Source organism: Neoarius graeffei, chromosome 13 (genome assembly GCF_027579695.1).
Source record: "Neoarius graeffei isolate fNeoGra1 chromosome 13, fNeoGra1.pri, whole genome shotgun sequence".
Lineage (NCBI taxonomy): Eukaryota > Metazoa > Chordata > Actinopteri > Siluriformes > Ariidae > Neoarius > Neoarius graeffei.
In genome coordinates, this window is record NC_083581.1 from 5,627,415 (window position 1) to 5,649,761 (window position 22,347).

General features: G+C 39.8%; 1 protein-coding gene and 1 long non-coding RNA gene across 2 annotated transcripts in view; both read right to left on the bottom strand.

Annotated features, from left to right (window-relative positions):
* The window catches only part of col9a3 (collagen, type IX, alpha 3), a 73,266-nt gene extending 63,979 nt beyond the window's left edge, over positions 1-9,287 (bottom strand). The window contains exons 1-2 of the mRNA XM_060938688.1: positions 9,147-9,287; positions 5,599-5,652 (exon numbers count right to left, since the gene is read on the bottom strand). Of these exons, the coding sequence (XP_060794671.1) occupies positions 5,599-5,652; positions 9,147-9,287 (195 nt within the window). The remainder of the gene's footprint in view (positions 1-5,598; positions 5,653-9,146) is intronic.
* A 2,090-nt stretch (positions 9,288-11,377) lies between these two features.
* On the bottom strand, positions 11,378-22,347 carry LOC132896392 (uncharacterized). The gene is made up of 3 exons (XR_009656028.1): positions 22,286-22,347; positions 15,911-15,946; positions 11,378-11,452 (listed from the first exon to the last, which is right to left on the bottom strand). It is a non-coding gene; the product is annotated as an uncharacterized LOC132896392 (long non-coding RNA).

Here is a 22,347-nt window from a genome sequence, read left to right on the forward strand (position 1 = left end):
ATAAGGTATTTATTTTTTTCAGAAAAACACAGACTGCTCATAGTGTAGATATAACCAAAAATGTGATCACGTTGACTGATAAATATAAAGCAAATATGACTATAAGCTCATTAAATGTAGATATAAATGCTACTTTACGTTGTGAGCAGCCATGTCGATATGTCATATCCTAATCTTGGGGTAGAGAACACCTTTTCCGTATTCCAAGTAGGAATTTCAAGTTGTGGAAGTGTTTGAGTTGGAAATGCCAGAAATACTTATGGCATAACCTCACACATTATTAAAAAAAGAAAATAATCAGTGGCTGATGCATTTGAAAAATAAATACGCATCTCTATTTTTATTTAGAATATTCAGACATCTGAAAAGCTTGACGCTAAAAAAACATTTTTCAGACTATCAGTCATCCACTTTTCACTTATTGATTGGATCTTCCTTCTCCTAAACCTCATGCCACCATGGCGTTGAGCTCACCAGTGCCACAAAACTCTGCCATCTCTCACAGTCTTGGCTGAGTCCCAGGACGTCCTCTAGCCTCAAATTAATCTGCTGGAGGTCTTGACAAACGACATCGTTCCAACAGATGTGTGGTTGGCTGCAAGGGTGTCTCCATCTCACTGCTGGTGGATCAAACTCGTAAGCTCTTGTGGGGTGGTTGTCTGTGCAGTGCAGGACGTGTCCGAGCCGACGAACATGGCGCTGTGCGATGGTGCAAAGGATATTTGGTTGGTTAGTCCTCTGGCGGAGCTCCTCGTTGGAGACACGGTCATACCAACGCACCCCCTCAATGGTCTTGAGGGCATGGGTCTCAAAGGCGAGAACATGGGTGGCCAAGGTCTTGGCGCTGTAGAGCAGCACAGATAAAATCTCAGCGTTGTAGAACTGTAGCTTGGTGCTTCGGGAGATGTCACGTCATCTCCACAGTGGTCTCCAAAGGCTTCTCATGATGCCTACCGCCAGGCCACGATTGATTGCTTTTATAGTAACAGGAATTTTTTTTTAAATACCTGTACACATCTCTACACTTGTAAATCATCACCACCTTCCTTGATCTTCCTGATCCTCGCAGCTTAATATTGTGTTTTCATCTTCTCCTTAAGCTTTCTGAGCTCCACATTCCTGGCTGGATTAAGAGTGCAGGCATCCAGAGGAGTTCGACTTAAAAAAAAAAAAAAAAAAAAAACAGCTTACTGCTCATTATAAAAAAAAGAGCCATAACTGAGGGGGACAAATCTCAGGATCCACACTGAATAACACTGTTAGCTTTGCAGGAGTTTAAACAATGCTGACACATTCCTCATCTTTGGCAAATTGTGAGTGGAAAAATTGGTACATGTACAGTACCAGTTCAAAGTTTGGGCAGTTATAGAATATACACCTACCAACCATAACATCTAATATTGTGTAGGGCCCCCATGAGCCACCAAAACAGCAAATCGAGGCATGGACTCCACAAGACCTCTGGAGGTGTTCTGTAGTATCTGGCACCAATGTGTTAGCAGCAGATCCTTTAAGTTCTCCAAGTTATGAGGTGGGGCCTTCATGGATTGGACTTGTTTGTCCAGGACATCCCACAGATGCTCGATTGGATTTAGAGGCCAGGTCAACACCTTGAAGAATCTTTGCAGTGTGGATTATCATGTTAAATAAGGTCACTGCCATTAGGGAATACCATTGCCATGAAGAGGTGTCTTCAGCAATGTTTAGGTAGGTGATACGTGTCAAAGTAATATCCAGACGAATGTCAGGACCACAGGTGGCTTCTCCAGTGAGGAGAGGGAGGAAGATCCTCCTTAAAAATTCTAAGAATAAAAAGTTGAAATTGTCTTGACCAATTTAATGAATTGCTGTCCTTGAATATTACTATTTTACTGCCAAATACGACATGTACATTATATTCGTTTCTCTGGGTGAAATTACATTAGCACCCCCTATCGCTCGCTATTAGAAATTACTGCACGGAGGATCTTCCTCCCTTCGGCTCCCATTCACTCCGATTCAAACAGTCTCCGGCACTGGCGGCTCGTGGTTAACATAGACTTCAATGAGAGAGAGGAGGAAAATCCTCCTCTAAGAGGGTGGGACTAGCTAAGAGATCTGACAAGTGCTACAAAATATCAACCAATAGGCTGCAGCCCTAGTTGCGCAATGAACCAATAAGTAGAGGCCTTAGCTGCCTGGGGGGAGGGGTTATCTTATCAAACTTAACTTCTAGATCCGGTGACTCGGGCACTTCGGCAGTCAGAGTGAGAACGGCGAGGTGGAAGTGGATTGACTATGTTATAGATATTCTACGAATAAAGTAATGGAAACAGAGGACGTGGTGAATGTTTTGCTTGCAAAACCCTTCCATGGGCTGAGCTACAGTGAAAAATTAGCCATCAAAGCAGCAGGTAGACCAACCCCTAAAATCGAAATCACAAAACCCAATGGCAAAGGCAGTACAGTGAATGCTACATGGTTTGCTAGGTACACATGGCTCACTGGTAGCGTTACCACCCATCGATTATATTGCTGGCCCTGTTTGCTAATGAACAATGCCAAATCACAAGCGTGGAGTGTTCATGGTTTCAATGATTTAAAAAATCTAGATAGGGCAACCAAACGCCATGAGAAGTGTCAAGACCACGTTGGTGCTGCTATCCGACTGTCCTTACTAGGCACCATGCCAATAGATAGGGTGGTAGACGAGGGTGTGCGGCTGCAAATCCAGCAGCACAATGCTAAAGTGAGTCGCAATAGAGAGGTATTAAAACGTCTGATAGATGCAACAGCCTACCTAGGCATGCAAGAGTTGTCACTGAGGGGACATGAAGAAGGGGGGAATTCGGACAATAAGGGCAATTACAGGGAGCTAGCGGAGGTTATTGCTCGCTATGATCGTGTTCTGGCAGAGCATCTGGAAAGTTCGACTGTCTTCACAGGCATGTCAAAAACAATCCAGAATGATCTAATATCCGCTATAGCTGGTTCAATTAATTCAGAAATCCAAAAGCAACTTAACACGGCACCCTTCTTCTCGTGGCAAATCGACGAGACCACAGACATAAGCTGTCATTCACAACTGTCTGTCATCTTGCGCTATGTCGATAATCAAGGTACAATTCAGGAACGCTTTCTAGGATTTTTTGATGTGTCCAGTGGTCGCAGTGCACAATCCTTGTTCGATTTCGTGCAGACTGAGTTGTCAGGTTTCAATTTCAAGGATAAACTTGTCGCTCAGACTTACGATGGTGCCGCGGTCATGGCCTCGGACTTGAATGGCCTTCAGGCTAAAGTGAGAGAATTGGCTCCCTGTGCAACGTTTGTCCACTGCTATGCACATCGCTTAAACCTAGTTTTAAGTCAGGGTGTTAAGACCATTCCCCAAGCAAAATACTTCTTTGCTCACTTGGGTGGCTTCACGTCTTTTTTCTCCAAGTCCAGCAAGAGGGTTTCTTTACTCGAGGAGTTCAGTTGCGCCCGCATTCCCCGGAGCGCTCCCACTCGCTGGAACTTTTCCTCTAGGGTCGTGAACACGGTTGCTTCAAATTATGACGAACTACTTCAGATTTTCGAGAACATTACTGAGCGCCCAATGATGGATGATGAGACAATACGTTTAGCTGATGGTTTGAGGTCGAAAATGCAAGAGTTTGAATTTGCGTTTTTACTCTTCACTTTTGAGCAGTTGTTTTCACACACTGACGTGGTGTTTGACATCTTGCAGCACAAATCCATGGATGTCGCCTTTTGCAAACGGCGAATAGAGAATCTCCTGCAAATATTGGATGAGCTAAAAGTACAGAGCGCCTTTGACAAAATCTACGCCAGGGCTGCCTCTCTAACAGAAGACCCTGACTTGTCTCACAGGGTCAAAAGAAGGCTGCTTAATCCCCGTCAGTCCTACAGAGCACTTTATGATTCCATCCACGACAACTTGCGCACTCAAATAACTCAGCGCTTTCAACACCTCGACCGCTTGCGCTTCATGGAGCTTTTGGATGCGGCGAAATTCGACTCGTTCAAAATATCATTTCCTACGCAGCTACTGTCAAATTTGATGGAGACATATGGCCACCTTTTTGATCAAGAAAAGCTGAGAATCGAACTGCAGCATTTTTATCACAATGCAGAAATAAATTCATCAAGAAAACTTTGCTATGCCCTTGGCTTCATGAAGTCCAGCGGTCTTGATGGGGCGATGCCACAGTTGTACAGGCTCATGTCCCTGATTGGAACAATTGGCGCAACCTCTGCAGGGGTTGAAAGGAGTTTTTCGTGCCTCAAGAGAATTAAAACGTACACATGCAACGCAATGGGGCAGGAGAGATTAAAACATCTGGCCATTATTTCAATTGAAAAAAAGACTCTCAAGACACTCCAAAAAGATCCAGCGTGGTACGATCAGGTCACAGATAGATTTGCAAATCAGACAGCACGGAGAATTGACTTGATATATAAATAGGGAGCCTCAATCAGTTGGCCTGAATCATTCCTTAACATCAATGTTTGTCTTAAACACGGCTATATCCCATGTAAATAGTTGTGAAATAATGTTATTGTTGTTCTTTTACTTGTTGACTGTTGCCAGTTGTTTGACACCGTGGAAAGGATGTTAATGAATTATTCAGGAAAAACTATTATCAACTCAACCTGTGCGTGTAACTATAGCCGGTCCAGCAGGTGCGGTCGCATTGGGGCCCGTGACCTTCAACCAAGCATTCCTTCCTCCCTCACTTTTACAAAAGCCAGCCGCCACTGGTCAGGACCCAAGGTTTCCCAGCAGAACATTGCCTAGAGCTTCACATCTTTCCATAGTACATCCTTGTGCCAGCTGTTCTGTTTTAGCCAGCATTAACCTTTTCAGTAGTTTGCACTACAGTAGCTCTTCTATGGGATTGGATCATACAGTATGTTCTAGCCTTCATGCCCCATGCGAATCAATGAGCCTTTGACACCCATGACCTGGTTCACCGGTTGTCCTTCCTTGGACCACATTTGGTAGGTACTAACCATTGCATACCAGGAACACCCCACAAGATGTGCCATTTTGGAGATGCTCAGACCCAGTTATCTAGCCATCACAAATTGGCCCTTGTCAAAGTCGCTCAGGTCCTTACTCTTGGCCATTTTTCCTGCTTCCAACACATCAGCTTCAAGAACTGATTGTTCTCTCTTTTGCTGCCCAATATATCCCACCCCTTGACAGGTGCCACTGTAATGAGATACTCAATGTTATTCACTTCAGCTGTCAGCCATGGCCTAATGGTTAGAGAAGCAGCTTTGGGACCAAAAGGTCAGCGGTTCGATTCCCTGGATCAGCAGGAATGGCTGAAGTGCCCTTGATCAAGGCACCTAATCCACACCTGCTCCCCAGGCTGCTCTGGGTATGTTGTACATCACTCTGGATAAGAAAGATAATCTGGAGGACACTTAAATGTTCTACCATAGACCCCTATAAAAGAAGCGTTTACTTCTGCTTTTTATTTTTTTCAACGTTGTGTCCGATAACCTTCTCTTTCGTGCTGTAATTGTAGCTGAGTATGTGTGTTATAATGTTAAGTTTGTCTTAAATAACCATAAAACTCAATGGTTCGTTGACGCGGTGGTACTTACGACTGGTCCTGGAGGTCCATCTGTTCCCCGAGGCCCATCAGGACCCGGCAAACCCTTAACAAAAAAGGATAAAACACATCATTTAACATTATACCATTTTTATCCAACAGTTACAAATGCTGAGCTTTAAACCTTTGAACAATCCTATTTCGTGAGAAACTTGGCATAAATTATTTAGTCTTGTTGATAAATTTAACTGTTAACGCTTGAGCTACCATCAAGACACGCAAGATGTCTAGTGAATGATGTATGTAAAGTGTAGAAAAGCGAGTTTCTCTTGAATTCTGACTGATATTAATACTTTTATATCTGTACAAGTTACTTACCCTAGAGTGAGAAGATTTAGGCAAGAAACACTGAGCTCGATATAAAATCTGGAGCAGGCTTTTAGGCAGGATTTTTTTTTAGGGAGTCTAACTTTTTTGCAGGTGTCACTGTATGTGGCGAGGTGTAGCGGCGCGTTGAGCGCCGCTGGCACGAGTGTTTTAGGGGGTTCCGGGGGTACTCCCCCGGAAAATTTTGATTGCAGAATACTACATAAATAAAGCTTGTTGTAGCTGTGTTTGTCTCAGTCAGTAGTGCACCTATTGCAATTGCATTACATGTGACAACCAACCCCGAACACAGTGTGACAACCAACCCCGGCTGACCAGTTTTGCTTTCAAAGCCGCTAGCGTCCAAAGATTTAGTATAACAAAGAAAAAAACACACAGGAAATATGGCTAAGTCTTCAAACATTATAATGGTATTCGTTTTTTCAATAGAAACCCATTAATTACAAAGCTAGAAGGTAAAAACCAAGGTACTAAAAATTTACATTTAGGTATGAAAAACCTTCAAATTGTTCTCACCTTTGAAATGCATGCAACACACAATAACTTTTCAGGTAGAATGACCCCAGTACTAATTCTAAACATTTCTATCTTGGTGGAATTGAGCAGCGCCCTATGGTGGCTGAGATATGACGAATGTGACAACCATAACTTGTGACAACCAACCCCGGTCATCCCTATTTATTCATGCAAGAAACCTGGCTGTCTAGTTATGGGATTGTGATAGTTTTTTGACATTCCAAGCCTATCAACAGTTACAGAAGAAAAAAAAAAAACTTACATGAGTTCTCTTCTGAAAGAAGTTGGAAATCGTTGTTTGCCTTCCTCTTTTCTTCCTGTCATGCCCAAAAAACTCAGAAAAATCTATCTTCTATCTTCCTTACCAAATATCCCACGTGTTCGTCCTTTTCACGTGCGTTCTTTGGAATCCCAGCATCCTTTAGAACGTGTCGTATTTGATTATTGTTTAGCCTACTAGAAATACTACCCGCCGGCTCGACTACCACACTCTCCACTACGTAGCCTGTAATGTTGGGAAAATCTGCATGAAAATGTGTTATTTACTGTTAAAAGGATTTATTCGGGATAAATAACATGTCAGGTAAGGCCGGTTTTCTATAGACTACATTCCACATTTAGCTGCGGCATTATAGTCTACGGCTATATTGTCTGGATATTTATGCCAGTGTCTCCTAGGCATACATCTTTTCCCCCTCTGCTCTGGGAACGCATATTACAAGTGCTTTGTACACCAAATTTATTTAATAACCCATTTATTTATAACGAGGGCTCTCACAACTTTGAAATTAGTGCAGCCATAGAAACGCGTGTTTCTGTAGCTCTGCGGCGGGTGCCTATATTTTGTACTCTGGGCTCGTGCTGTTGCTATGGTAACCCTGGGCGTCTTCGGGAAAGACAGCTGTCAAAGCGAGACTTCTGAAATTTCCAAAATGGCGGTGTCAACAAAGCTTGTAGATCCTCGGAAAGCTCAGACTCGGCGATTTTTTAACATATTCAGCTAAGTTACCGGACATAACACGGGCGGAAATATTAGGGCGTCTTTAGGGCGTCGTACTAAAAAGTAGGGCGTCCAATTTCTTGTTTTTTTCAGTACAGGGCGTCGAAAAGACGCCCAGACGCCCCTCTATCTAAAAGCCTGATCTGGAGAGCTCATAGCTTATTTCCTACTGTAGAGATGAGTGATGCCATCTGGCTGCCATCTTACCACTCATATCACGTGTATTTGGTTTGTGTGTTAAACCGTCGTATCTGATCAAATTAACCCCCAAGAAAAGCATCTCCTGACTTTTTATTCCTTTCATTTTCTTAACTTTATCCACATTCCCTACATATCTTTATAGTGCTCCCGTTCACCGTTATTTTTCCTTTTCCAGTTCAGTCCTCGATTTTTTTTTTTTGAACGGCTCTTTTACTTCTATAATTATTTTTACATAGATTATTTCAGTTTTTCCTCTTACACAATGCACAGCTCGAAATTCGCGGTGGTCCGGTCGCCCGAGGCGACTTAATTTGTCATTTGGCGGGTACGGTATTTTCTGTCACTAGCCAGCCCGGCTGGCTAGTTGAAAATAAAAATATATATATGAAGTGAAGATTCAGACACACCGTCAACTAAAGCCGCTGCATTTTAAGCGCGTGCCGTGTCTGTGTTAATCGATGTGTTTATCGGCAGGACGGAAAATACCGAAGAATTCCGAATCATATCGCATACGAGTCAGGCTGTCGGTTTTTTCACTACTGCGCATGCATAGAACGCATCTCGTTGAATATCGCGGTAATCACGTTATCAAATTCAATAGATGTGGCCACATTATCGCCCATTTAAACACGCGTTTTTGTTGTTGTTTACATCTACATCTGCTAAAGCTATGTTGCGATGTGGAATTTTCTGAAAGGTGTACAGAAACCGCCAGAGACGGGGACAAAGCGAGCTCGGTCTGAAGAGGAGAAAAAGGCCGCCGATAAAGCGTACGAGAAGGAGGAACGACAAAGGACTTATAGGCAAACGTGGGAGCAGGGTAGGCCTCGGCTGCGATACGATTTTTATGGAATAATTAATTTTTTTCAAGTTGATTCCTAGTCAATATGAAGCTCCGAATGCTTTCTCTCTCATAAATGGTGAAATACAGAAAGCATGTTGGACATATTTTGGGTGCTATAGTCATGATAGTAAGTATATTTGTTTTCAATACTCATACACCAAGTTGCCAAGTTTTCCAATATATTATTATTTGTTGATATTATATTATGGTGCTCTGTGTTGTTCTCATTTATGTATTTAACAACAGTATCAAAATACTCAGGTCTTGAAATAAATGCACATTAGTCATGAACAATGGTAACGACTCTCTTTTGCGTTATTTTTGACAGAAGTAAAATTCATACATGAACAAATTTTGGCGAGTTGATTTTCTGTTTGGCGAGTTACTTTGGAAGGGAACTAGTCCGGCTGGCTGGCAAAAAAATATATGAATTTCTAGGCCTGCAATGTATCCTTCTCTTTCGTCCATTTCTTCTTCCTTTCCATTTATTTATTATACCAACACAAAAGCTGCACAATACTTCCTTTCTATTTAGGACAGTTGTTGAAAAAGGATTATTAGCCATCAACTGATGTAGTCAAGCTGTGCCAGGTGGCATTCAAAGACTTCTCCGTTCTGCGGACAACGCTCCTCCTCAGTCAGCAGGCATTACATCTGCTTTATCCACCGCAGTGTTACATGACATTGGATTCCAGCCAATATTCATGCAGCTTGCTGGCCACCTGACTACAACCATGTCTTCTTTCTCATCAAGTGCATTGCCGCGTGCCAGATCAAGATTTGGACGCACCATCTTGCCAAACACTTCAATGAGATGATATCTGGACCCACACTCCACAAGCAGTTAACAAAACTCACCTTGGACAGGCATGAATGATTTCATTTTCCAATGCATACATCATTCATACTTCTGATAACAGTTGCGTTTGTTTACCACATTAAAAGGTTACCCCGTTTGCTAAATAGTGCGTGGGCTTAAAAAGAAAAAGCATCAAAACTGAATCGTTTGTGTCTAAAATGACAGTGGATTACGTGACCAATAAATACTGTTAAGACATGACTGTGAGAATGAAGTGAAAATGGCAAATAACATGAGAAAATAATCCTGTTTCAACAACTGTCCGAAATCAAAAGGAAGTATTGTACAGCTTTTATGGTGGTATAAGAATTAAAAATAAAAAGAAAGGAAGAAGAAATATAAGATGCAAATAACCTCCGTTAAAATAATTATAGTAGTAAAAGTGCCATTCAAAAAAAAAAAATCGATCACAGACTGAACTGGAAAAGGAAAAAAAACTAACAGTGAAGCGGAGCGCTATGAAGATATGTAAGGAATGTGGGTGAAGTTGAGGAAATAAGAGGAGGCAATAAAAGGAAATAAAAAGTCAGGAGATACTTTTCTTGGGGAAAGTCTGATCGGATACGATGGTTTAACACAAATCAAATGCACGCGATATGAATAGTAAGATGGCGGCCAGATGGCTTCACTCTGAATAGCCAGTGAGCTCTCCAGATTTTATACAGAGCTCATTGGCAAGAAATGGGTCAAAGTCTAAGAGATGTTTATTTGGGGGGGGAGAGAGGGAAAAAAAAAACAAACAAAAAAACGTGGATGAACGAGTTCACTTGTCTAAATACAAAGATTTCAGGATATGACAAAACATGTGCCGAAATGAGTTTCCTTCGCAGGGTGGCTGGGCGCTCCCTTAGAGATAGGGTGAGAAGCACAGTCACTCGGGAGGAGCTCGGAGTAGAGCCGCTGCTCCTCCACATCGAGAGGAATCAGCTGAGGTGGCTCGGGCATCTTTTTCGGATGCCTCCTGGACGCCTCCCTGGGGAGGTGTTCCAGGCATGTCCCCCTGGGAGGAGGCCCCGGGGAAGACCCAGGACACGCTGGAGGGACTATGTCTCTCGGCTGGCCTGGGAACGCCTCGGTGTTCTTCCCGAGGAGCTGGCCGAGGTGTCTGGGGAAAGGGAAGTTTGGGCTTCCATGCTCAGACTGCTGCCTCCGCAACACGGCCCCAGATAAAGCGGAAGACGACGAGACGAATTAGGTAGACAGACAAGAGGAAATACTCAGTAGGTGTAGACAGAGAGCAAGTGGATGGAAGAGAGAGAGAGAGACAAAAGGAGTGATAGAAAATCCCTTTTAAGAATCTTCGATAATCCAAAATTTTACCAAGGCTGGAAATTATGAACTAGGTTAAAAGATTTAACCCAGGTCAAAACAATCACCTAGGTTGAATTTTTTTGACCTGTAACAAACTACTAGCAGAGATGTCGTGTATTTAGACGAACATCTTTTCACTTATTTATGCACATGTAAACTTTTAAAGCGAACTTGATAAGACTGGGACTAAAGTCATAGTAATTTGCGCTAGCTGTTACAAACCGGGACGTCTGGTCACCGTACCCGATAGATCCAGGACGATACAAGATAAAGAATGACGCTTAGTGAGGACAAGTTGCGTCCTGCCGCCCTAAACAAAATTGAAAAAATCATGAAAATTGACAGAGTTACAAGTGATTGGAAAAAAGCCTGATTTTCATGGATCATTCTTGATCAGTGATCCAGATCAGCACCAAAAGTCATAGCAAAGTGATTCAGCCCAGAGGTATCCTTCATGTGAAATTTGGTGATTAGTTGAAAACCGAGAGAGAAATAGCATCCTAAAAAACATTAGGAGGAGAAGAAGAAAGTAGAAAGATCCTGAGTGAGTGTAACAGTTTGCGCCAGCACTGACATCTGATTTCTCAAATGTGCTTAATCTGTTGAACTCTATTATTAGCATAAAGCCCTAAACACACAAAACAACAAACAGGCTGTGCTAGAATATTTAAAAAAGCCTAAGGATATTCTGAATATAATCTGATTTTCGGACTCACGTCTATTCCAGGAAGTCCAGGCAGTCCGGGTTTCCCTGCAGTCCCTGGGATTCCATCTTTTCCTTTTGGTCCCTAAAGACAAAAATCAGCCCAAAACACATGAACACGTCATCAGAGACGATGCAGTTACGTGGGACGTTTATAAAGGACGTGGTGTAACCCTCACGCAAGTGTTCCATTTTCAACTGTTTCACAATGATGGGAAGAACCGACGTCGTAGGATCAAAAAGCGACGTCGATACGAACGCTTGGCCACCTGTGATAACTTTCCTGACGTCTCCTGCTCAAAACCCAAATAATCTAATGCAATAACAACATATATATGATTTAGCGTCGGACTAGACTGCCTCATATTATTTATTATTGAATCTCAAACACATTAAGAAGGCACTAAACTCGTCCACTAATTACCTTTTGACGAGGCACACCTATTAATTGAAAAGCATTCCAGGTGACTCCGAGAATGCCTGTTGTAGCCGTTATGTAAACTAATAACTTGGACGTTAATATTATTTATGCCTTTTGAATCTGCATCTATTTGTTAAAAGTGGTAGTGACATTCTAGATGATTGTTTATTTTTACCTTTACGGTAAAGCCATGGCATGCTGACGTCACTGGGGAAAACGCCGGAGATTAGAACTGGAATTGTGTTTTGGGTAGAAGGGGGAGAGCGTAATGGTGGTGACGTAGAATTTTTTGACTACTTTTGATTTACTTCATATGACCTCATGTTACAAGTTTCAGTTAATTTTCATTCCCTTTATGCATTACTGGAATTACCAAGGCCTTTTAGTTGATACTGTCAGCTTTTCAAAGGGGGACACAATAGTGTACAAAGCGTCATCAACATAAACACTGGATACTTTGACGAATCTAAAATATTTAGGGTTTTTTTTTTCGTACTTTCTTGCGTATCACATAATTCCATGTATGTTCCAGTTGTTATTTCATAGTTTAGGTCTTCAGTATCGTTCTACAACGTAGAAAATACAAAAAATATAGAAAAACCTACGAATTAGTAGAGTAGGGGTGTACAAATTTTTGACTGGTACTGTATGTTAGGAAATAAGTACACCCCTTACATTCTTATTTAAATAAGATCATGCTGCTTAAGGAATAAAGCACTCAATTTAATGCCGTTTGAGGAAAATAATCAACTATAGAGTGGTGTGATGAAGGTATATTGAATGTTATTTTTAAATCTAAATCAAGCTTTTTTTTTTTTTTAAACACACACACACACACACACACACACACACACACACAAAAGAAACCATTAAATGTTCTATGTAGAACCCTATAAAAGAGGGGATTACTTCCAAAATAATTTCTAAGTAGAACAATTTTTAGTAAGTTAATATTAGGAATCATCTAAAAAAAAAAAAATTTCAGTTACATTTCAAAAAGCTAAATGCGATCTAGTTGGTTCTATTTACTTGTAATCATTCTTTTTTATATATATTCTTTAAGTTATAATATATTATTTCTAGTTTTATTCAGTAAATTTACTGTAAAATAGTACATAATAATAATAATAATAATAATACTTATTACTTATTTAGCACACTTTGCATGCATACATGATCAAATGCGCTTAAAGTATCGTATATAAAATTAAATAAAAGAATACAAATATAAATGAAATATGATATCCTAAAGAGAGATAAAATATTGCTAAGCTGTAAAATATATGCATCATACATATAAAATTCTGAAAAATATCAATTATTAAAAGCTAAATTAACGTGTTTTAAAGGAGAACTGAAGTCATTTTTAAACTTGCTTTATTTCTTAATTAACGTGTTATTCAATTACGTTTTCGGTTTTAGTAACCTTATATCGTGACTCGTATTGGCAACTAATCGCAATTAAATATTATATTTATCGGCCTATTCGGTTTTTAGTCGTGTTGAATTTAGTTCGTTTGGTCCACGGCAGGCGTCGCTTATCCGCGCGATCTTCACGAGACTTGTGCGAGACTTCGAAACGTGAAGTGTCAGCCAGGTGTCAGTGCTGCCACTGTTTTCCAAATAAAGTATTGCACAAAAACGAGTTTAAATGACGATTACTGTCGACTTTTTCCAAACTTTCCTGATTGCTATCAAAACAAACAAAACTTCCGGCTTGATTTTATCAGCATTCGAAAGAGGGCGCGCGCGTCTTTTGACAACGTCGGCAGATGTCGATCGCTTTGATTTCCGCTGTACGTTTTACTTCCGTCCTACGATGTCTCGCACAGGTCTCAACGAATCTCGTTTACGACCGTTGCTTTGACATATGGACTGATATACTACAGAGCATATTTCAAACACTCATATAACTTGCTATAGCAGCAACAAAATAGCTATCAAACATGCATTCTGATATTTAATAAAATGAGATAAATAGAATTTTGCTAATAAAAAAAATTGCCTTCAGTTCTCCTTTAAGTAAAGATTTAAAAGTAGATAAAATTATCAGCATCTCTAAGCTTTAAATTATAGTTATCAGTGTATCCCAAAGGTTTGGCGCTACCATTTAAGTTATGAACGATAACGGTTTCAATAAAAGCTCATTATCCGATCTTACACTATACTTCAACACCTCTGTGACCTCAGTTAAACGAGATCTAGGATTAGGAGCGCAGCCCTTAATAGCTTTAAAAGTAATGACTAAAATGTATGTAGGCAGCCAGTAAAATTGGTGTAATGTGAGAAAATCTAGGAACAATATAAATGAGCCCGGCTGCCGCATTCTGAACCGTTTGAAGCTTATTTAAAGGAACATCAGGCAGGTCGTACAGAAGGTTATTACAATCATCTGTTCTGCCCAGAATCAATGCATGAACTAAAATTTTTACTGAATCCTTGGGGAGATTTTTTTTTTCCTAATACGCCTTAAATTATGTAAATAATAGAATGCAGTACTACACGTTTCTGAGGCAGGAAAGCTCATGTTCGTATCGAACCATGTTCCTAAGTTCTTTGCAACATCTGCTGGAGTTACTCTATGATATGTCCAATAGACACGTTCTCAACTTTGACTTTCACCAGTTGATGTTTAGTTCCAATTATTTTTTTCAAGTCAAGTCAACTTTATTGTCAAATATGCTATACATGCTCGACATACAGCACAGATGAAATTTCAGTCCTCTCTGACCCACGGTGCAAACAGGCAATGCAATAAATAAAAATAGAATAATTGAAAAAACAAACAATATAAACAGTATAAACACTCTAGATAGGAACTAGACATAGACTAAACACTCAAACAATATAAACAGTATAAATAAACAGTATAAACACTAGATAAGAACAAGACAGACTAAACACTCAGACAATATAAACAGTGTAAACACTAGATAAGAACTACACACAGACTAAACACTCAAAAAGACAATATAAACAGTATAAACACTCTAGATATGAACTAGATGTAGACTAAACACTCATATATACACACACACACAAAAGCTAGACCGCCTTTCAGATTTTTCAAGTTTCGGTCATAAAAAGAATTTTCCCCGACACTGAATTATTTTTGTTTAGTGACCTGAAAGCTACTGAATTCGAATCACAGACTTCCAATTTTATTCGTTTTTTTTCTAATAGAATAATTAATGAATTTATCTCCACATGGTCCTAAATTCGCTGCTATTTTTTCCTGCTTCACCATGACCCAATTCTAGATACTACGTCATGAATGACATCACATGGTGGGCTTTCCCTGTTCACGCAAGGCATTGTGGGATACAAATTTGAAACAGGAGAGAAAAATGGAGGACGCGAGTGTGCGAATGAAACATGAAAGCCCGACTACAGTAACGGAAAGAAAGCGAGAAGAAAAGACGTTATGTTCTATACGAAGGAAAGGAAACGCAGGACCAAACTAATAAATATGGGCGCTCAGCGAGCACCTCGGTGTGATCAGCTGTTCGTTTAGCGACAGAACGATGGAACGGTCAGTGCATGCTCAAAGGGAAACCTGCGCATGTGCATACACACACACACGCACGGACTTCCTCTGTCTGCTTGACTGCGCAAAGCGAGCGATCTCATGCACATTATTTGCTTTAATCCCTTCAAATTAAATAACTTCCCAGCCACAGAATGGCCTTTTTTCTTTTTTTTTTTTTGAGATGTTACAGAATTAAATGACCACATTTCAGAGGGAACTAAATTTCACCGATTTTATGAAATTGAAACACCGTTTCGCTTTAATCATTCAGTTTTATCATCGTTCATTTGAAGTTTTTCTGACAGCATCCAATTACGAATGGCCTTAACACATAGTTCCATAGTGGAAAGAGCATCCTGCTGCTCCATATCCAAGTCGGGTTTAAACGACAGGTACGATCGCGTATCATCAGCATACGCATGTACGTCTGGAGAACCGCGTAAAGTTCTATAAACTAGTCACTTCAAACGCCATTTGTTAAAGCTAAGAAAGGACTAAACAGATAACTGGTATTGTGCGTTATGTTCGCAGAAATAAAGGGGAAAATTGTTCGAAGTAAAAAAATGTGTGTGGTAAAGGTTATAAACACTCACAGGCTTTCCGGGAAGTCCGGGCGGTCCGTCCTTTCCCTGCAGAGGAAACGAAAAGTAAATGATTGGTTCATGTTTGTTTATTTTCAAATACAACACCTCAGACTGCAGTATCAAGGTACAATTTCCCATTGAGACCTGCCATTAATGAAACTAATCTGTGCATGTCATAATAATAACTTCTATACCGTTCACTTCAGAGTCTTTCTGATTCTGCTTTACGTGTTTAGCTCCGGAACATCGAGGAGTCAAGAAAACCCTGTTTATTCTATCCACAGTCACACGCTCTGATTGGCTACTCTATTACTACGATATCAGCTTGTATACCGTGAGTAGAGAAAAGCAAAATGGCGGAGCGTGTTGCTGAACCAACCGAGGATGAAATAAAAACTACTCGAAAACAAAACCCCCCCCCAAATTTTTTTATTTTTCAAGAATTATTCTTATCCCATTTTTCACAAATTGCTCCCGTCATTTCACCAGTTCGTTTACATCCTAAACGTCGGACGTTTTGTATACAGGAATGAGAATTTAAAATATTTTAAAAATCTGAAAAAAGACGGGGGTTTGGGGGCCGCAGGCACCCAGCGGGGCCCAGGGGCAGAGCCCCGGTGGGGGCCCAGGGGGCGGGAGCTAATGATTTTTGGCTTTTTTTTTTTTTTTTTACCCCCAAACCATTAATTTTATCAGCAAAAAGTTGCAATGTATTTGGAAATAAATTCCCCTTCTTGGTGGACTCCCAGGTGAAAATGATTAATATGGTACAAGAGACTTGTTTTTAAATCAATTCACATTTGATGATTTCAAAAAACAAAAAAAAAAATCAATGCACCTTTTAATATAAACGAGCTCTACAGTATTATATTTCTGCATTTTTGCTATTCGTGTCTTTGAATACTCTAATCCTTTAAAATGAAGTGCAAACCAGAAAAAGTTCAATCATATAATTCTCTTAAGCTTTCTTCTGATGTTATCATGGTAGCAGGAGGTCTTGCATATTAAGCAGGCAACATTCAACATCACTCATCACTTCCCTTTCAACTGTTGTGTGGACTAACTAGGATTTATCTGGACAGGATGTTGTGTGATGTAATACAGATACCATACGGTCAATTTGAAGATCAAGATGGTGAGTTTGAATTAAAGAACAGGGATGTACAACTGGCATTACATATTGGAAATTTTTTTTAAATCAAAAACGATAAGTTCATCTCAGCCTAAAAAATTTGGGCAGACGCTCCCGCGCTGCACATGCCAGCAATTCCCCCTATGAAATAAGTAGGAGAGTTATACACGGTATCATATCTATATTTCTGATGAAATTTTAGGTATGATACTATGATTCTCCCCAACATGCTACATTAGATAAGCTAACCCCATTTATAAAAGATATATATATACACACACACACACACACACACACATATATAGTGTGTGTGTGTGTGTGTGTATGTATATATACGGAAATCTTCAGTAAGTTTGGTCTTTTCATGCCAGCCTGTTGGAGACCTAAATATAATGCACATGAACTGACACTCCTCACCTCAACATGTCCTTTACAATCATTTCAGCCACCATGGGCAATGCTGAAACCACTGCTGCAAACAGTACATCGCGCGAAACTGTCATTATTGTTGACCCTTATTACACAGGGAGATTCTTTTGTGTAATCTGAGCTGAAGTGGGTTTTGTACTTTGGTTTTTTGGGGCACGCGCTCTCTCTCTGCCATGACGATCCTGTAGGCCGCACTGACTCAACTGAAAACTTCGGTCCTTGAGAAAAGAGATAAAAGCCCGCCCACACTGAAAGCTGATTGGCTTATTTTGTTGAGTAACCCAATCAGGATGCTCTTTGTCTGGCATGCGCTACATGAACAGGCACACACGCAGTCTCTCTCTCGCGCTCCTTCGCATGCGCACATTCTAAGATGCGCGATGCAGACATTAATGTTTCGCGTGCACGCTCTTGCTCGCTTGCTCTAGATTCCGGGAGATGTTATCCAATTTGCAGGCACCAGGGAGCCACGATCAATATGCGGGAGACTCCCGGGAGACTTGGGATGTCTGCATTATAAGGTGACCACAGATCGTTAACCATACCCCCCCGAAAATTTCTCAACGGATTTACATCGATCTCAAAAACGATCATTTTGGTCTGAAAAAGTTGGAAATCCGCCGATCAGCGGAAAATTCTCATCCCTGTGTATAAAGTTTTTATTTATCGAATTTGCAAAAAATAAAAATGCTCCGTTTCTCAAAATCCAGTGAATGTGGATAGAATAAAGCGGTTATTCCACTCAATCTCGTCGTACCTGGATTATAGCCGCTATCAGCTCACGTACGACTTGATTTTGTGGAATAACTGTTAATTATACATATGTCGAGATTCAGAAATCCTATAAATCAGTCAACATGATACTGAAACTGATGAATAAATTAGGAGTAAAAGTAACAACCTAAAGTAAGAATCTCGATATCTCAGATGTCTTTCATACAAAAAAAATAAACACCGGGTTAAATATCAATATCGCTGTATTTATATATTTAAATAATATTGGCTGGCGTTGAGTGGTATATCAGATATATTCCATTCAGCTAGCGTGATATTGAATGAATCGAAGACGAGCAGCTGAATGGAATATATCTGATATACCATGAAAAAAGCTAGCCAATAATAATAATAATAATAATATTATTATTATACATACACATTCCTTTCGGGTGTTCAATGCGTACTCTTTTTCAAAATTCTCTCAAATTCTTCCTGGCGGCCATGTTTGTTTACAAATTATCACAGTCACTCGCTAGCGTGGAAGTTTTACGTCTCCGAAGTGTGACGTCCTGTTGTCTTGACGACCGTAGAGTGACGTAATACACGTAGGATAAGCGATACGCTAACAATATTGCATGCTGTCGAACCAAATGAATGAAACCCGCTAGAAGGGAATAGAACACGTTTTTATTCCATTGGAAAAAAAAAAAAAAAAAGTGTCCTGTATGGATAATAATTTAATATAAAAAACATGCAAGAATCGTGACAACTATCATGAGCAACAGACTCTATGATGCGCGTGAAGATAGTAATAAGAGTCATTATATATAAAAACAACTTCAAATGAGTTTCATATTAATTAACTGAACACATACGTGTCCTAATACAGTATACAGGATCTTAAAATGCAGGTTTTATCTTAAAAAAAAAAAAAGCCAACAGTTTGGATATACTATACTATTTATACCATCATGTCATCTCCAAGGGTTCAGTATTTACGATTTTCTAACCATGTCTTAGGATCTATAAAAAGTCCTGCCTCGGTGTTTACGTCATCCTAAAGTTTATTATACATGGCAGTTTGAAAGATTAAATCATTTCAGAGGAAGTTAAATATCCTCCCTGGTACTACCATGGCGCGGAAATCTGATGAGAAGATCCATTTCTTTTTTTATAAACACATAGATGTCGACCATAACACAAGAAATTGGATAATTTTTTATGAAAAAATACTACTAAATACCTTCTAATTTGCATAGTCATGTGACAGGTGAGTGAGTGCTATTACGTCATAAGATATAAGAGCCAATCATGATCCGTATGCAAATGTGAGGATGATGAAGGGGCGGGGCATGTTAGGTTTAAGGAGTGCTTCCATGTTCATTTTGGAATCTGAATTTCTTGTTTAAGTCGAATAAAAGATTCCAGTGGTTTTAAGAACATTATTTTTAGTTTTGTAGATGCCTGGAGACAAACTGGCATGATGTACGGCATCCGTTTTCCGAAAGACAGAATCTTTCGTAATACTGTAGAACAGTGATTAATGATTTGGAACAAAGGACGGCACATAACGCAAGTCAGGAAATGAGATTTAAAGCTACAACCTGAAGCAGGAGGTGAACTGAAACAGGGAAGAGAGGATGATGGTGGAAGGGTAGCTGGAGCGCAAGGGGTAGGAGGCTTGGCATGGGGGGGGGGTGTAACGTTAGAAGGCCCTGTTTGATTTTCGAGGCTGTATGAATGAGTTCTCTGTCTGCTCCCGTCTGCAACGCTACACTGCTACTCGGCTTCCCGTTTACTGAGGAAACACGCCATGTTTTCTGAGTAAACTATCCTGCATGTTCTGCAGTTTTGCACTTCTGTAACTGTTCATTTAAACCATTAACATTTAACATGTAAATTAGCAGCACATGCTGGACTGGGAGTTAATGGGAGTGTTGGGAGTACTGTAATCAGTAGAGGTGGGACGATAAGACAAAAAAAAAAAATCCCACCTTGATACTTAACATTTCTACGAAACATGTAAGAAAGGAAGTTTTATATCTCCAACATGTCCCTTTTCCAGTTTTTCGATGTCCGTTGGTATGTTTTTCTCTTGTAAATGTGTGTGAAGAATAAATAATGAAGTTTTGGTAGCCTTTCAGGTGTTCTTTGTCTTTAGTTTATTTATTTAGCGCTTAAACCGAGCACTGGATTAGCCTCGTCTTCGCTCTTTCCCGGCCGACAAAGAAACAATTGTGCACATGAGCAGCAGAAAAATTGTCATTGGATTTTCGCATGAGCTCTGATGTGTGACGTCGTGTTGTCTTGACAACGTGCAATATAATAATATTGCACGCTCATTCTCCATTGGTAGAGTGGCGTAATACATGGAGGATAAGCGATAACAATATTGCATGCCATCAATAAACCCGCTAGAAGGGAATAGAACACATTTTTATTCCATGGAAAAAGTGGCCTGTATGTATAATAATTCCTGATTTCTCATTTTGATTGTCAAAATGGCGAACCTGTTCAAAATTAAAATTCTTTTGACTAAATTGCGTATTTTTCTTTTGTTGACGTGTCCATATAATATAAAATCTTTGCACAACCGTGTAATATCCTCCATGTAGGTCATGATATTTCAGTATTTAGAAAACATTGAACAGCTTCGCAATTAAAAAAAAAAAAACCCTTGGGTACTTTTTGATTTTTTTACACTAATTTAAAAATGTTATTTTAGAATTGATATATTCTGTTAAAATTATAACGTCTATTTAGTTGCTTCCAGTCAGTTTTAAATCGTGATTAAAAAAATAATTAAAATAGCGATGATACCTTTGATTTATCTGAAAAGCGTTTGTGGCTTTGCAAAAATTTATTAAGTTACCGATAAATCTCTCGTCACGTTGCTTAGGAAGTTGAGCAGGTTTGTAATGATGGGGGATGGGTAACTAGTTTAAAATAAAATCTACTTATTTGCTTCTAGGGTATTAAATTGTAATAATAATAATAAAATTTTGTAACGACACCATCATGTCAGCATAATTGTTAATTTGCGCTAGCACAAATCCGGATCTTTCTACTTTCTCTGCTACTTATTATTATTATTCTGACATTATCTAGGATGCTGTTTCTCCCTCAGTTTTCAACCAATCACCACCAAATGGATATTTCTAGGATGAATTACATTGCTATGACTTTTGGTGCTGATCTGGATCACTGATCCGGAATGATCCATGAAAAATGGGATTTTTTTCAAATCACTTATAACTCTGCCAATTTTCATGATTTTTTTTCAATAAGCACCAGTCTCTATCTCTTACCGTTCCGGATCTATAGGGTACGGTGACTAGACGTCCCGGTTTGTAAGCGCTAGCGCAAATTACTCTGACTTTAGTCACAGTCTCTCTCTCTTTACATCATCTTATTGCTCATTCCTAATCAGTCATCAAATGTGAAGAGAAAAAAATCAAATCAGTACTAGGTTGAATTCTGTAGTCTATTCGAGCTCATGCAAGATGTAGAGTAAATCCAAACCAGTGCCATATAACGCCATCTCATCCTGTCGTTCATTTGTTCAACCGCTCTCTATTTACTTCTGAAAACATCACTCCAAAATAAAACGTCAAGCGTGAAATATAGACTCGGTAGCTCCACCCATCAGTGGCGCTGGAATTAATATGGCAATTTCTGTAATCGAGCCACGGTAACGGAGTCGCGATCCACAGCAAGACGTGGAGCTCGGATTGACGTTTTACTCTTATTGATGCTGCGTCAGTTTCCCCAAGAATCCTTAATAACCTTATGTCTAGACATACAGAATTATATTATATTAAAAATATCCCTTTATTATACAACGTACCTGGCTGATCATGAGTGTATAATCCAAGATGACAGATTAAGAAATAAATAAGTCAATTCTGGGCAAAAACAGGTTACTCATAAGAAACAGTAAACGAGTTTTAAGACATTTTGAACACTATCAGAACTTGAACATGGATTCAGAATGGGTTTTTTTTTTTTGCTGTTGTGTAAACCTAGGTCAGCATTTCTTGATAAATAAACTGTAGTCATTATCTGTCCTCATCTGTAATCTTTTAAGAAATTTTTAGGTCACTTACATCGATGCCATCTTTGCCCGGGGCTCCTGGTGGTCCTGGGGGTCCGGGTGGCCCACGAGATC